Source organism: Leptopilina heterotoma, unplaced genomic scaffold, assembly GCF_015476425.1.
Source record: "Leptopilina heterotoma isolate Lh14 unplaced genomic scaffold, ASM1547642v1 Lhet_52, whole genome shotgun sequence".
NCBI lineage: Eukaryota > Metazoa > Arthropoda > Insecta > Hymenoptera > Figitidae > Leptopilina > Leptopilina heterotoma.
The window spans coordinates 4,079,636-4,095,656 of record NW_025111114.1 but is presented as its reverse complement, the minus strand read 5'-3'; the positions used below and the strand labels follow the sequence as shown (position 1 = coordinate 4,095,656).

Sequence of the window (16,021 nt, the reverse complement as noted above, 5' to 3'; positions counted from 1 at the left end):
AATTTAATTTCCATTCCTCGAAAAAATCAATTATTTAAAAAAATATTTTTTTTTTTAAATTCTTTGGAACAATTCAATTATTTACAAAAATATTAGAATTTTTCACAGGAATTCAATTATTTTTGAAAATTTTAATAACATTCTTTGCAGCTATTCAATTATTTTCATAAATAATAAAATCCATCGCAGGATTTCAATTATTTTTAATATAATTTTACAGGAATTGCTCAAAAAATGTAATTATTCTTAAAATTTTTTTTTTGAATTTCTCGAAAAAAATCAAATTCTTTGAAATAATTCAATTATTTACAAAAATATTAGACTTTTCACAGGAATTCAATTATTTTCAAATATTTTAATAAAATTGTTCGAAAGAAATCAATTAGATTAAAGTTTAAATACAATTTTAATTAAATTTTTTTTTGAAATAATTCAATTATTTTTTTAAATTTTAATTAAATTCTTTCCAAGAATTCAATTATTTATGTAAATAATTCTTCCTACAAATTCAATTATGTCGATAAATAACAAAATTATTTCCGAAAATTCAATTATTTTGAGGAATTTTAATAAAATTCTTTGCAAAATTCAATTATTTTCATTAATAACAATATTCATCACAAGAATTCAATTATTTTTAAATATTTTAATAAAATTGTTCAAAAGAAATCAATTATTTTCAAATATTTTAATAAAATTGTTCAAAAGAAATCAATTATTTTAAATACAATTATAATTACAATTTTAATTACAAAAATATTAGAATTTTTCAGAGGAATTCAATTATTTTCAAATATTTTAAGAAAATTGTTGAAAACAATTCAATTATTTTAAATACAATTTTTATTAAATTGTTTTCACATAATTTAATTATTCTTTTAAATTTTAATATAATTCTTTTTAAGAATTCAATTATTTACATTAACAATTCTTGGAAAGAATTCAATTATGTCGATAAATAACAAAATTTTTCACGAAAATTCAATTATTTTGAGGCATTTTAATTAAATTCTTTGCAAAATTAAATTATTTTTAAAAGTAATAAATTTTTGTCTTGGAAATTAAATTATTTTTAAAAATTCAAAAAAAAATCGTTCACAACAATTCAATTATTTTTATAAAAAATACAATGATTTTTAGGAATTCAATAATTTTCAAAAAAATTTAATAAAATACCACACAGAGATTTAATTTTTGTCAAAAATTTTAATAGAATTCTTTGTAAAATTTAATTATTTTAAAAAATTTTTCGCAATTTAATTTTTTCAATATTTACTATTATATAAAATTTCCAAACAGAATTCAATTATTTAAAAAAATTTGTGTAAAAATCTTTGTAAGAATTTAATTTTTTTTGTGAATAATAAAAATTTCTCGCTGGAATTCAATTACTTAAATTAGAATTTGTATAAAATTAGTCGAAAGTAATCAATTATTTAAAATTTTTTATAAAATTCTTCGCTAGAATTAAATAGAAGTAAATATTTTTCATGAAAATTAGGAAAAAGTCAGGAAAATAAAATATTGAATAGAATTTTTTTCAATTTTGTGAAGTATCTAAAACGAGTTTTTTTGGTCGTCAAGTTCAATTATTCGATAACTACTTTTTTTAGTTTGAAAGCTATTTTTTGCTACTGTTTTAAAATTAATTATTCAGTGCGAAGTCTGTATTCATTTACTCGGGAAATTGTCAAACATGAAAATTGAAATTCTTTTCTATTTTTCTAGTGATTGGTCATTCTAAGTGAATAATTGAATTTAACTATTTAAATCGAACATTAATAGATGAACAAGAAGCGAACAAGAAGCGATGAAAAAACGCTACGAACTTCAGGCACAATTATTTCATCTGAAGTTTATCAACTTCAGTGAGAGAAGTTGAGAAAAAGTGACGAAAAAATGCCATGAAGAGAATGCAAAAATTTTGCGAAATCGATTGAAAATGATAACGAAGATCACAAATTAAAATTATCAATTGACAATACGGTATTATGTAATTTTTCTTTTTTTCTAAATTTTTCAGAAATTTGTAAAATTAATTAAATAATAAATTAATTATTATTAATTATTAATTAATTAAAATTTGTAAAATTTTAGAAAAAGTCCGAAATAACGAGTCTATACCGTTAGACACTAAAATAGAAAAAAAAAAACTAAAAATACAAAGAAATAGTAACTACGTGCAATATTCCTAATCGTTTCCCCCTTTTTCTCTTATTTTCTCCCTCGCCGTTAATTTACTGCAGAAAAGAATAAATCGTGACAATTCTCTGACATTAGAAAAGCAGACACTGTGTGCCAGCGACCTGCGTGACCATGACCAAGGTCGGCGCAGCACACTACAGGTCACCTCAAGTGTATATCTCTCTCTGTTGGGAGAAAAGTGGGCTCCGGGTGTTTCATCACTCGTTTTGCAAGGTTGTATAAACGCTCTTTGTGAAAGGCTGCAAACACAATGGCCTTTTATTGATTTTATGCCTTTTACTTTAGATTCCAATCATTAATCAAACTCCCAAGTGTAAAAGAGAAAGAGAGCTGCAAAAAAAAGAGACTAGAATCAAAAGAAAAGACTAGAATTGGAAAAAAAATGAAATTTTCCCAGCTAAAGAAAGACGAAATTCTGCCTAAAAAAAGAAAAAAAACTATTCTGATTAGTTTTCATAAAAGTAAATTTTCTCCAGTATAAAATTTCCATTTTTTGTGTATTATTTTTCGAAAAAACATACCTAAAATTTTCTTCTTATTCATCTTTTTTTTAAAAATACTCCGAATTGAAAGAATTTTGATCTTGAATATAAAATTTGCTCTATATACATATAAAATTGCGAGCAGGTCAATGTTAATTCCTGTGGCGTAATATGAACGATAATGGCGTAATTAAAAAGTAGAATATTGCAATCAATTCACCGAATTCCGTAATTCTAATACAATGGAGCCTCTTTATCTTCTTCGCACAGTTTAAATGCCTTTCATGTCTATTTTTGTATGCATAACTTCCGATAAGAAAAACTTTTATCCCTCTGTAAAAAAAAACAAAAAAATTCCATCAAACAAAATCAAGTAATTTTCATAAAAAAAAAAAATAAATTACACAGGCCTCGGATCGACTTTAAGGCGCAAAAAAATCTATTTAAAATAGAAAAAAATCGTTTATTTAATTCAGTGTTGTTACAAAAATTATTTAAATACTGAATTTAAAAAAATTCAGTTTCTTATAATAATTGTAACTGTCCATGTTTTTTAAGTTATTAATTAATTTTCAAAAAAATTATAATATGGAAAATTCTTAAAATTAATTTTTTAAAAATATTTTTAAAATAATTGAAGAAAGATAATAGTTTTTCATTTATATACCATTGAAAAATTTACAAACAATTGAAATTTGGTAAATTGTATTAAAAAAATAATTGAATTTCTCAAGAATTTTAATTATTAATACGGTATAAACGTGATTTCGACAAAAACTTTAATAAATCTAAAAAAGTAAATTTTTAAAAAATTTAATTTACTTTGTTCGAAGTTAATTGAATCTTTAAAAAATTAAGATAAAAAAATTACAAGAAAAAGTTTTTTTTTTAAATATTGTAATGTAATTTTTGGAAAAGAATTGAATTACTTAAAAGAATTTTCGTATAATTTTAAAAAAACTAATTTTTTGAATAATTTTGATTATTCAAAATTAAAATTAAAATTAAAATTAAAATTAAAATTAAAATTAAAATTAAAATTAAAATTAAAATTAAAATTAAAATTAAAATTAAAATTAAAATTTCTCTTTTCAAATATTTTCAATTTTTAAATTAATGCATTGAAAATCATCGAATTGTTGCAAAGAATTTTATCAAAAAATTTGATAATGAGCTCCTTCAAAGAATTTCATTATTTAGGAAAATAACTGAATTCTCGAGAAGAATTTTATTAAAATTTTTCAAAATCCGAATTAAATTCTTTTGAAGAATTTCTTAATTATTATTTAATTTTTTATTATTATTATTATTTTATTATTATTAATTATTATGAATTTTTTTTAACTGATGGAGTTTTATTAATAATTTTAATTGAAAATTTTGAAAGCAATTGATTTTTATGAAGAATTTAATTAAAATTGAATTGAAAATAATTAAATTCTTGCGAAAAATTTTACTATTTATAAAATAATTGAATTCTTGTGAAGAATTTTACTATTTATAAAAATAATTGAATTTTTTCGAAGAATTTATTAAAATTTTAGAAGATAAATGAATTTTATATTAATATTTAAAAATTTAAATTCTTCCGAAAAATTTAATTAAAATTGTTTTGAAAATAATTGAATTTTTGTAAAGATTTTACTATTTAAAAAAATAATTGAATTGTTTAGAAGTATTTATTAAAATTTTAGAAAATATGAATAGTAATAATTAATTTTGTACTTAATAAGTAAATTTTTGAAATTTTGATTATGAAATTATTTTAAAAATTTATATTTGAAAATAAAACATTTTGCAATTTGCATAACAATAATAAATGAAATATCTCGTTCCGCGCTTAATATTTGCTAGTAATATAATAATAATAGTAATAATAAATAATAATAATTATAATAAAATAATAATAATAATATTATAATAGGTAATAAATAATCTTAATATTATATATAATCCAGTATAATATATAATTATAACGTAATATGCAATTTAATAAAAAAAATAAAAAAGACCATTATTTTGGAATGTTCTATTCTCGAAAACTATTTTTTTCTTCCAGTGATAAAAATGGAATAAATATATACGTATATCGACATATTATACAAGAAACAATTAACTTTCTCTTTAAGGTCTGTTAATCAAGTGCTATTAAGAGAAATAAAATTAATTTTTACTCTTGAAATTAATGTCAATGTAAATTTTCTTTTCCTCCTTTTATCACTTTAATCATACATTTTTTTAAAACTAAATTTAAATTATTTTCCAGGGCGCTCCCAAAACTCCTTATAATCAAACTGATTATATTATCAAAAAAAAAGCGTGTGTATACGAGAATATCAAACACGCTCGTTTACTTTCAGTCACGCGATGTAACTTGCACTAAACGTGAAATGTCCGTTCAATCTCCAATAACGGCATGGTTCGAGGATCTTTACGACATTGATTTTTATCAATATTGTGAGTTATCATTAATTTTGCAAATGTCAAATTAATTTTAAAATGAATTTTAAAAAAATGAAAATTTTCCCTAAAAGTGAAATTTACTAAAAAATAATTTCCAAAACAAAAATTTCTCTTCCTTTTATATTTATTCTCGTAATTTCTACAATTTTTTCAAACACTTATTTTATTGAAAGAATAAGACAAAAAAAATTTTCCAATGTTTATGAATGCAATGAAGGCGTAAACAAAATTCAACAATGATAAGACAAAAATTTTGTTTTAATTTTAAAACTGTTATCGGTAGAACGAGAAGTGATAAAAAATTAATAAGTGAACAAGTGGGCGTGTAACAGAAAAATGTCAAGCAAGTGAAATATGAAAATGGAAAAATGGAAAAGTGAATTGTTATAAAAAAGTGTGTGTGGAAAAAGTGAAAAAAAGAAGAAAACAAGTGTTGCGAGGTTAAAAAATCGATAGGTATGCTGCAATGACAGCCAACCACCAACCATTTTAACATGTGAATTTTAATGATTGTTTCCCACATTACTAATTCATGTTTAGCATGAGAATTTATTGTAAACATTCGTTACTCACCGGTATTTTTTCCCAAACCACTAAATGTCGAATTCCAAACAAATTCACTGTCACGAAAAACAATAAAACACTGAGTCCAAAGAGATTCTCGCGGCTCAACACGCAACGTTCGTCTGACAACCGGAAGTCGTCATTGTACGTTCAACACTACTTGACTCACGTAGTCGAATGAAAGTAAATTCGAATTAAACAATATCCGAACTAAAAGAAATTACTTGATTACTACTACTCAATTGTACCAAAATAACCGAAACGTTACTTTTTATTTCATTTTATTTACAAACAATTTTATTTATAATCTTTGTAAACTTTGTAAAACTTGTAAACAACGAAAAAGTACATTTTGAATATGAAACCGGAAACAGATGTCGTTGTGCACACCAATCATGATCGAGGAATAGACAAGCTCGTCTGTTATTGGTGCACAGATCGTTGCACTTTTCCACCGACCAATCAGAAACGTGAACAGACAGAAACTCCCCGTTGATTGGCGAAGAGTGATGCATGAATATTGTGATGCATCCCTAACAACAGTTACGCTACCAACAGGCCGAGATTGATCACATGTGCGAAAATAATAATTATTCAATCGATTCTTAAATATTATAAACGGCTGATTTTTTCATTTTGTAAATAATTGAAAACATTATATTTTTCGGGTAATACGGCATCGTGTGTTGTATTGGCGTGTGATTTATAAATTGAAATGAAAGTAACAAGCTAACCTCTGTGATGTTCTGATTTTTGTTGTATATTAGGTTAATATTTTTTTAGTGAAATAATACACGGAAAAATGTAAGGTGCACATGCTATACCTTTCAAAAAATTTATCCAACAATTAACTTCACTTCATATAAAAACAATAGGAAATAATAAGTGTGAAGTGAATTGAATAGTAAAATTTTTAGACAAGGATAACCGATTCACCAAAAGGTACAGATACTGTCCCAAACATTTTTCCGTGTATGTATATATAGTTATAACACAAATATAGAAGAAAATAAGAAAAATATTACTAAAGAAAAAAAAAGGTGATTCGATTGTTTATAGTGTTGAAAAAAATGTTGATTGGATTATCACGCGGCTTATTGGATATAGATTTACAAATTTCAGTAAGTAATATAATATATATTCAACATTTTGGTATGAATTTGTTATAATTGGTGTGATTTTCGTAAATTGTTGTCAAATTATTTTTTTTTTTCTTTTTTTCTAAACAAATTCCTAGCAACAAAATTTGCTTCCGAGCTGCTCCAAAATAACAGCGGACAATAATGATAACAGTGCTCACGCAATATGGCGATCTGCTCGTGAAAACACGTTCGTTTTGCGCAGTAAAAACGTATTTTATCGTTTTAGTCAAGGTGCGTCCGTGTACCTTTTTATTCATATCATTTTTAGCATTTGTGACAAATACGCGAGAATGATAATTGGATTTGTTTTATTATTCAAATTGGGAAATTGAGGCCGAGAGTTTTTACGAGGCCTTCCTCCGGGACAAAACAGGGTTAAAAGGAGAAAAAAAAACATGACAGACTGTAAGACATGTAGTTAACAAGTGTGGGAATACCGTTCTAGAATTAACTATTTTTTTCCTTTCATTTTAAGGGAATTTTATTCTTTTCTTTTGTTTACTCAGTGTTTAAATTATTTTTTTTTTTTTTAGAAATTCACTTCGATTTCCGGAGGTTGTTCTTTTTTTCGTTGGATAGAGTAATTGTTTTTGTATTAAATGTTTACATCATAAAGAAAAGATTGAATTGTGATTGTGATTTGTAAATTTTGTTTTTTCAGAAGGGAGGTCCTAAAAAGCATCCCTTAATGTAGTTCGATGAGGCTCAGGTTAGGGACAACTGTGCATTGAACAGAGTGTGATGAGTAACAGTGGTTTTCGAGGAAGAGGCTTCGGACCGCGAAGTAATCGTCCACAAAAACCACACGGTGGTTTTAATGCTCCCCATCCAAATTTTAATCAAAATCGTCGACCAAATCCAAATCATCAAAATTTCAATTCAAATTTAAATTTTGGACCACAACGACGACAGGGTCGATCACCAGGTGCTGGTGGTGGACAGGATGGTTGGCGTGATAATTCCGAAAATCGATTCAATCGACATTCTGGTAATGGACCACAATATCCGGGACATAATCCAGGACACCAAAGACATTATTATAATAATGGACCGGGAAATTTTCATGGATTTCGACCATCGAGATTTCCATGTCCAAGAGGTGGTCGGGGACCGATTAGAGATTCCGATCGAATTAATCGCGATCCAAGACAACAGCAACAATTACAGCAACAACATATGCATCAGCAGCAGCAGCAACAACAACAACAAAGGTATATTCGCGACGGTGAGAAGAGAAATTTCTTCGATGATTATCAAGAACCGCATTTGGGTTCAGAGGAGGAACGACAGCAGAAAATATCCAAGACGGTGGATAAATTGAAACAAACATTATCGTCATTCACCGAGGAGGATAGTATTAATTTTTGGGAGGATAATTTTTCACCGCAATCTGTTGTTTCTGATGATCCATCAACATCACAGAAAGGTATTCCCGAACTCAGGCACGGTCCACCTGAACTCGATTTAACGTTTAATGACTTTAAAGTCATTGGTCGTGTTGATTTGGATACAACATTAAGGACTGAAACAAATGTCACGGGAAACGAACAGGATAATACTGGTAAACATTTTCAATACAAAAAAAAAAAAGAAAATACAATTGAATCTTTTTTTTTCGTTATCAATTATCAATTTTTCTTGTCTTATCAATTGGAATTTTTGTTTCCGTTTAAGAGTTCATTGCATTTAATAATATAAGCAGGGCTCGAACTGGGTCCGGAAATTACATAAAAGTCCGTAACTTTGCTTGAAGTTCGTAAAAGTCCATTTTTTTTAAAAAAGGTCCGTAAAGTCCATAATTTGAATCAAACAGAATGAAAAGTTCGTAAATTGTACGATATAATTTGGAAAATTTTAGAGGAATTATAAATTATTGCAGAAATTCAATTATTTTAAAAAGTAATAAAATTCTTCGTAAAAATTTAATTATGTTGAAAATTTTTTTTAAATTCTCGTCAAAATTTCAATTATCTTTAGAAATAATTAAATTCTTCGTAGAAATTCAATTATTTTCAAAATTAATAAAATTCTTCGCAAAAATTCAATTATATTAAAATTTTTTTAAATTCTCGTCAAAATTTCAATTATCTTTAGAAATAATTAAATTAATTAAATTAATTAAATTAATTAATAAAATTCTTGGCAAAATTTCAATTATTTTCAAAAATTTTAATAGAATTTTTGGCAAAATTTAAATTATTTTCAAAAATTTTAATAAAATTTTTGGCAAAATTTTAATTATTTTCCAAACATTTTCCTTTAATTCAATGATTTTCAATATCTACTATTTTCATAAAATTTACCAAAAGTATTCAATTATTTACAAAAAGAATTTAATAAAATTCTACACAAACTTTTAATTATTTTCAAAAAAATAATAACTTATTATTATTATAAATTGAAAGCAATATAGAGCGTGAATTTTTAGAAATAATTGAATTTTGAAAAGATTCTACATTAAAATCTTTGAAAATTTGAATTTTTCATATTTTTAACTAACAATTCTGTGGAATTTATTTTTTTTTAGAAACTTTAATTTCGGATTTTTTAAAAAAATTATTTAAAGTTTTTATTTTCTAATAAAATGTAATGTAATTATTCTTAAAAATTTTCTTAAAATTCGTTGATAGAATTCAATTATTTGAAATAATTTGTTGATAACGATTCTTTATGGGAATTAAATTTTAAGAAACATTCAATTATTTAATAAATTATATATTTATTTTTGTATTTCAATAATTGAATTCTAGTAGAATTTTCTAAAAAAAGTTGATTTAAAAAATAATTTTCAGTTATAATTTTAGATAATAATTGAACATTAAAAGCAATATAACGTGAATTTTTAAAAATAATTGAATTTTGAAATTACTCTTTTTGAAAAAGTTTGATTGTAAACAAATGGATTTGAAAATTATCAAAGAACTTTTACGAAAATCATTAAAAATAATCGATTTAAAGAAAAATTTTAGTTAAATGGTCTGTAATTTTTCATTTTTTGTCCGTGAAGTCCGTATTTTTAAATACTTTCACTGGTTCGAGCCCTGTATAAATAATTTCTTCCCACCGGGAGAAATTTCAATTTTATTTTTAAATTTAAATACTTTTTTTTACTTCTTAACAATTTTCTTGTGTTTTTTTTTTCTCTCTTAATTTTATGTCTCGTGTGACGCAATTTATTATCTATTAACTTTCTAATTGCATGTATTATTAAATTTACAAAGATTATATTCTTCTTTTTTTACATATTTAAAGTTACATAAATAATTCCGGTGTCTTTTTTTGCATTCAAACTTTCTTTCTTTATTTGATATTTACTCTTTAAACACTTCTAAAACTGCTCGCTCAAGTATAAATTATCTCTATTTATGTTTTATCAATTTTTATTGCCATGGAGACGCAAAAAAATATTTTTAAACATTATTTTACGTATTGAAATTTCATTGAAATTCTCAAATAATAACAAAATAATTATAAAACATTATTTATTTAATTATTTATTTATTTATAATGTCAATTATAATATTTATTTAGTTATGAATCTAAATAAATAGATTATTAGAAACAATTATTTTATTATTAAATTTTAATATAATTTAGTATTTTTATTTTTTTTGCTATAAAAAATTCCCTGTAATTATTATTATTTTATTATTATTATTATTATTATTATTATTATTATTATTATTATTATTATTATTATTATTATTATTATTATTATTATTATTAAAACTACAGTGCATTTTTCAATATTAGAAAAATTATCGATAAATTAATTCGTTGAAATTTGTTTTTTTTAAAGTTGGAGAAAAATGTGTGAATTGTAAAGTACAATAGTGTGACATTTTTAGGTCATTGACCCCTGAGGGATGTCCTTCAAATTCTTTGTTTATTTAATTACATCACTATCATTTTCAATTCATTATTGAACGACAAGTCTATTAATCTAATTACTTTCTTAAATGCATGATATATTTGTTAATTATGCAAATATGCAGTGAATAATATTGCAATTATTAGATAGATACACCGTCTCAAAACAGATGATATTTTAAATAAAAGAGAAACATTTTCCATCCAACTTTTGCATTTCAATTTGAATTTGTTTCAAAATTAATTTTAAATTCAAATTTTTCAAATTGTGACTAATAAAAGAAAAAATTGTCTCTTTCTCTCTCAATGTTTTTTAACTATACAACGAATTTTTATTTTGAAAGAAAATTTTTTTTTTCAGTGACAATTATAAAATATTGCAAATTTTTTTTTTAAGAATTAATTACAGAATTTTAAATATTTCAAAAATCGAAAATAAAAAAAAATAACTCAGAGAGTAAAGAGAAGAAAAAAATTCTTATTTGAGATTTAAGCGAATGGAATTAAAATTAGAATTTATTTTTGAAACTGGAAAAAAAAGCAATAACAAAGTCCGGAAGGTGATTTCAATATTTTATTACCAACTTTTTTGTTTCATAAAAAAATAGCAATATACAAAAGATAATGATTTGTTTATAGCGAGTATTGTGAAATTCACGAAATAATAATATTGACAAATCAATGTAAAATATATAAGAAAGTTTCATTGAATCATTGAAAGAATACTATACATGAAAAAAAAATCTTGTCCTACTTGCCTTTTATCTATCGATCATCGTGAATTGCATCTTTATCATAACTCACGCGAATGCATTATATAGATATCTCTGTCTATAAATATATAAAAAGAGAATGTAATTTGTTTCTTCTTTTTTTTCATGACTTTTTTCCACTGAATTCTCGAAATTTTTTTCGACGTACCAGAATATTTCATAAATAGAAAACGCGCTAGGTCAAGGCAATTGAAAGTAACATCATTAACTCCGGGTTGTAATTTAATTACCGCTATAGATGATATCGAAACTGATTTAATTTTTAATCATATATAAAGACTGAAGTAATTTCTAAAGGACTGGTCTTTATAAAAGTGGATAAAAATTTAGATGTGAATTTTTTTTTTTTTACTGAAATTTTTATTTTTAGGAAATATTTTGTTTGATAAAATTTTTTCTAAAGTGAATTTCTTTTTCGCAGTATTCAATGGGACGAGTGAGAAAGCAAAACTTTCGAGACAAAGTTCAAAGGATGCGGATCCATTTGGTGAGGATTGTTTATATCTGGACGATCCGCAGGAGGAGTCATTTATTTCTCATCTCGACACGAGGATTGCAAATTGTGACGTGAATTTCTCTCAACCAACAACATCGAATGTTAATGAATTTAATTCCCAAGAACAATGCGATCAATCGGTGGAATTTCTCGCAAGTGAAAAAATAATTTCCGAATTTCAAATTGAAGAAAGAAATGACTTGCTGTGCGAGACTAATGAAAATTTACAATTTGACATTGATCCTCAATTCAATGAGAATGTCACCGAAGTACAAACAGAATTAACAAATTTTAATAATGGCTCATTATTCGATCAGACAATTGAGGGGAATTTTGAAGAAACAACTGACAATGCAGTTATTGAAACGAATTTTCCCTTTGAAAAATCGAATAATCAAATTCAAGAAGAGTTGGATAATGAATTTACAAATGATTTTGTTGGTAATTCACAGCAAACAAAACCGGACGTTGAACTCTTCACTGCCTTTAAATCAACTGAGCCGCCAAAAGAAATTCTCCAAGAAGAATCACAAAGTTCGAATTTACCATTTGAACAACAGGATGTTAATACAAGATTATCAGCTGATATTGAACAATCGGCCGATATTCTTCAAAATCAAAGTGAATTGCAAGATTTACAATCAGCTTTCGATCAAAGTCAGGGACAGGTACAAATTTTTGATTCTACCGAAGCATTACCCGAATTATCGCAACAAGAATCGAATTTATTCTTCGAGCAATTGGATCAAATGGAGGGGAATTTCCCCCAACCGGATCAGGATTCAACAACATGTAAAGAAGACGAGACGAAAGTTTCCGACAATGACGAAATGAGTAATCAATCAAAGGAAAAGAGATTTATCCGCGACGATGAGACGACCCTACCATCGAGCGATGAAACCCAACAATCAAATTCAATATTCGACGATGCAAATCAAGAAAGCGAGAGTAATATTCCCCTGCAACCACCGCCTATTTTCGAATTACAAGAATTAATGAATCAATATTCAGATAGTTCCGATTCATTTAAAAACAAGAAACTCGAACCCCCGCCAATATTCGATCCAATGGAAGTGTTTCCCGATCTCATGGAAGAAAACAACGTGAGCTTTAGCTCGAGAAACATCGAGGACAAACCCCTTGAACCGCCACCAATGTTCGAAATTGGCGAACCACCCGAATTCGTTCAGGAATGTGATACAAAACCAATAGTGATGATAAAAAAATCAAAGAAACTCGATCATCGGGAAGAAATGAAGGAAATTCTTCAACAACCACCACCAGCATTCGATCCACGTGGTCCACCGCCATCTGTCACAATATTAACCGATGTTATACAACCGCCAAAAGTATTCGATCCCCGTCTATCGTCACAGCAAAGAATGGATTTCGTCGCACCGAATGAAATTGTTCCCACCACTTGGCCATCGGCTATGATTGACTATACAAATTACGCACCACCAATGCACACAATACCAATGTCACAAACAAATAATTTTCTCCCCAGTTACAATATCCCATTGCCAGAATATCCACCGCCTCTACCTCAGGATCCCCAACCGTCAATTCAATCATCCTCACTATCAATGCTCAACATGGAGGATGAACTCGAAGAAATGCAAGAGGCCATGGAATTTGCCAAACAATTAATGAACATGTCCGAATCGAATGGCGAGAAGCAAACCGAAAGAAAAACAAAGAATGAAAAAAAGAAGAAGGAGTACAACAAGAAGGATGAGAAGAGAAAAAAGGACATTGAATACGGTCCTGAAAATCTACAAGACGTACCGATACCAACCGAAGAAATTCCCGAAGATCAAATAAGACCAAAAGTTGTCTTCAATCTGAATAAAGTGAAACGAATTCACAAAAACGACGAATGGCAACAGCAATTACAAGCCGAGGACAATGAGGAAAGAAGAAAGAAAAAATTACCCAAGGAGAAATTCGATAAAGAAATAATTCCCGAGGAAGACGAGAAGCGACGACGACGTACCTCGAAGGACAAGAAGGACGAGAAACCCTCAACATCTTCGACAATATTTCCCGATAAGGAAAGAATACCACTTCTCGATAAGGAAAGAATAGTTCACGATAAGGAAAGGACAGTTCAAGATAAGGAAAGGACATTTCACGATAAGGAAAGTGGGAAGAAGACAAAAAATGACAGTACAATACATCAAGAAATATGGCGGAATAAGGTGATAAATCAATTTCTAAAAATGAGTAAAAATGATATAAACAATATGATTAATAACACGAGTTTGAGACGATTTGATATGGCAATGAAACAATTGGTGAAGGAACGAAAAACTTCGTTGTCCCAAGAGATGAGAATCAGTGAGGAGGAGAAGGTGCGCGATTACGATGGTGATCAATTTATGACACAATTGAGTGCAATGCTAGATCCGGGTGTAAGGGAATCGGTTGATATTACTAATTTACCAACTGAATTCATTCAACATTTGAGCGCTGTTCTTCATTTGGATCCAATGCCAGGTGGTGAGGATGTCGGGGAAATTGAAGTGATGGATTCGGATGATTTTCTTCAGCAAATGGTAATGGCGAATAAGAAACAACAACAGCAAATGCAGCAGGAGCAACAGGAGCAGGAGCAGCAAATGATGAATGAGGATGAATATACGCATTTGCCGAAACATTCGCATTCGTCACCGAATTCGACGGTTCAATCGTTGCCGGCGATTGAGAAAAAGAGGAGTCGACATCATGAGAAGAAAATTGTTCACGTTATTCGAGTAAAAGAAGGAAGTAATCAGAGCGATGGTTATGAACAAGGTAAAAGAATGTAAACAATCGTTTAGATTTTTTTTTCTACTTGGTTTTTTTCTTTTTTCAATGTTTTTCTATTTATAAATGTTTTAATATCGTTCTACGTATTTAGGAATTTTTCTTAAGTTTTCCGTAGAAAAAAAGGAAAAGAATTTTTCTTAATTTTTCCGCAGAAAAAGAAAAAGAATTTTTCTTAATTTTTCCACAGAAAAAGAATTTATCATTAATTTTCCGCAAAAAGGGAATTTATTATTTAATATCAGAGAAAAGTCAGGGAATTTGATTAAAAATACTGGAAAAAAAATTAAATTTTCCTAATTTACTTTTCTGTAAAAAGTAATTATTTTTCTCTTCAAAAAATATCCAAAAAGGGTTTGCGACATTGCAGGGAATTCAGGAAAATTAGAATTGATCAGGGAAATCAGGGAAAAGTCAGGGAATTTTATTAAAAAAAACTGCAGAAAAATTAAATTTTTAGAATTCATTAGAATATTCTGAATTTCAGTGAAAGTATTAAAAAGATAACTGATAAATAATATCTTTGAAAATATTAAAAAGAATTAATTCTTCTTAAATTTCTATACTTTATTTTTTTTGTTTTATAAACTTTGAATTCACGAAAAAAAACTTAAATTCGTTTATTTCTGACAATATTTAAAACTCTACTGAATATGAAATTAAATTTAGTTGAAACAATTTAATTTTAGAAGAACTATTGTAAAATTATTACTTATAATTATTTTTAATAAAAAATTTTACATAACAATTTCAAAAAATAATTGAATTTTATAAGAGTTGCAATTAAAATTTTCATAAATAATTTACTTTGAAAAGGTTTCAAATTGAATTTTGAATGAATTAAATTAGAAATTTTGTTGAACTTAATTTTTTTGAATAATTTTAATTCAAATTCTTTTGAAATTGGTTTTGAATTTTGTACCTAAAAGATATTTAATTATTGAAAATAATTGATTTAGAAAAGAATTATCTGAATATTATTAAAGTAATTGATTTAGAAAAGAATTTTTATTATAAACTCTAAAAAATAATTGAATTTTGAAAAGGTTTCAAACTGAAATTTTAGAAATATTTTAATTTTAAATTAATTTAATCAGAAATTTTGTTAAAATAATTTTTGGAAAAATTTTAATTTAAATTCTTTTGAAATTAGTTGAATTTTGTACCTGATATAAATTTAATTATTGAAAAAAATTGATTTAAAAAAGAATTCTCCGA

At 26.1% G+C, this 16,021-nt stretch overlaps 2 protein-coding genes across 7 annotated transcripts in view; one reads left to right on the top strand and one right to left on the bottom strand.

The window, feature by feature from the left end:
• Window positions 1-5,875, bottom strand: part of LOC122508120 (synaptosomal-associated protein 25) — a 58,929-nt gene extending 53,054 nt beyond the window's left edge. For 3 of the 6 annotated variants that reach the window (XM_043621248.1, XM_043621246.1, XM_043621252.1), the window contains exon 1: window positions 5,724-5,875. The gene's annotated coding sequence lies outside the window, so the exon portion shown is untranslated. Of the gene's footprint in view, window positions 1-2,726; window positions 2,873-2,907; window positions 3,021-5,723 lie in introns of those variants that run through there. The other 3 variants (XM_043621247.1, XM_043621249.1, XM_043621251.1) reach the window with 3 other exon arrangements.
• Window positions 5,876-6,034: 159 nt separating this feature from the next.
• The window catches only part of LOC122507928 (titin homolog), a 32,333-nt gene continuing 22,346 nt past the window's right edge, over window positions 6,035-16,021 (top strand). Inside the window, exons 1-3 of the mRNA XM_043620940.1 lie at window positions 6,035-6,835; window positions 7,518-8,417; window positions 11,921-14,791. Of these exons, the coding sequence (XP_043476875.1) occupies window positions 7,598-8,417; window positions 11,921-14,791 (3,691 nt within the window). The 5' untranslated portion in view covers window positions 6,035-6,835; window positions 7,518-7,597. The remainder of the gene's footprint in view (window positions 6,836-7,517; window positions 8,418-11,920; window positions 14,792-16,021) is intronic.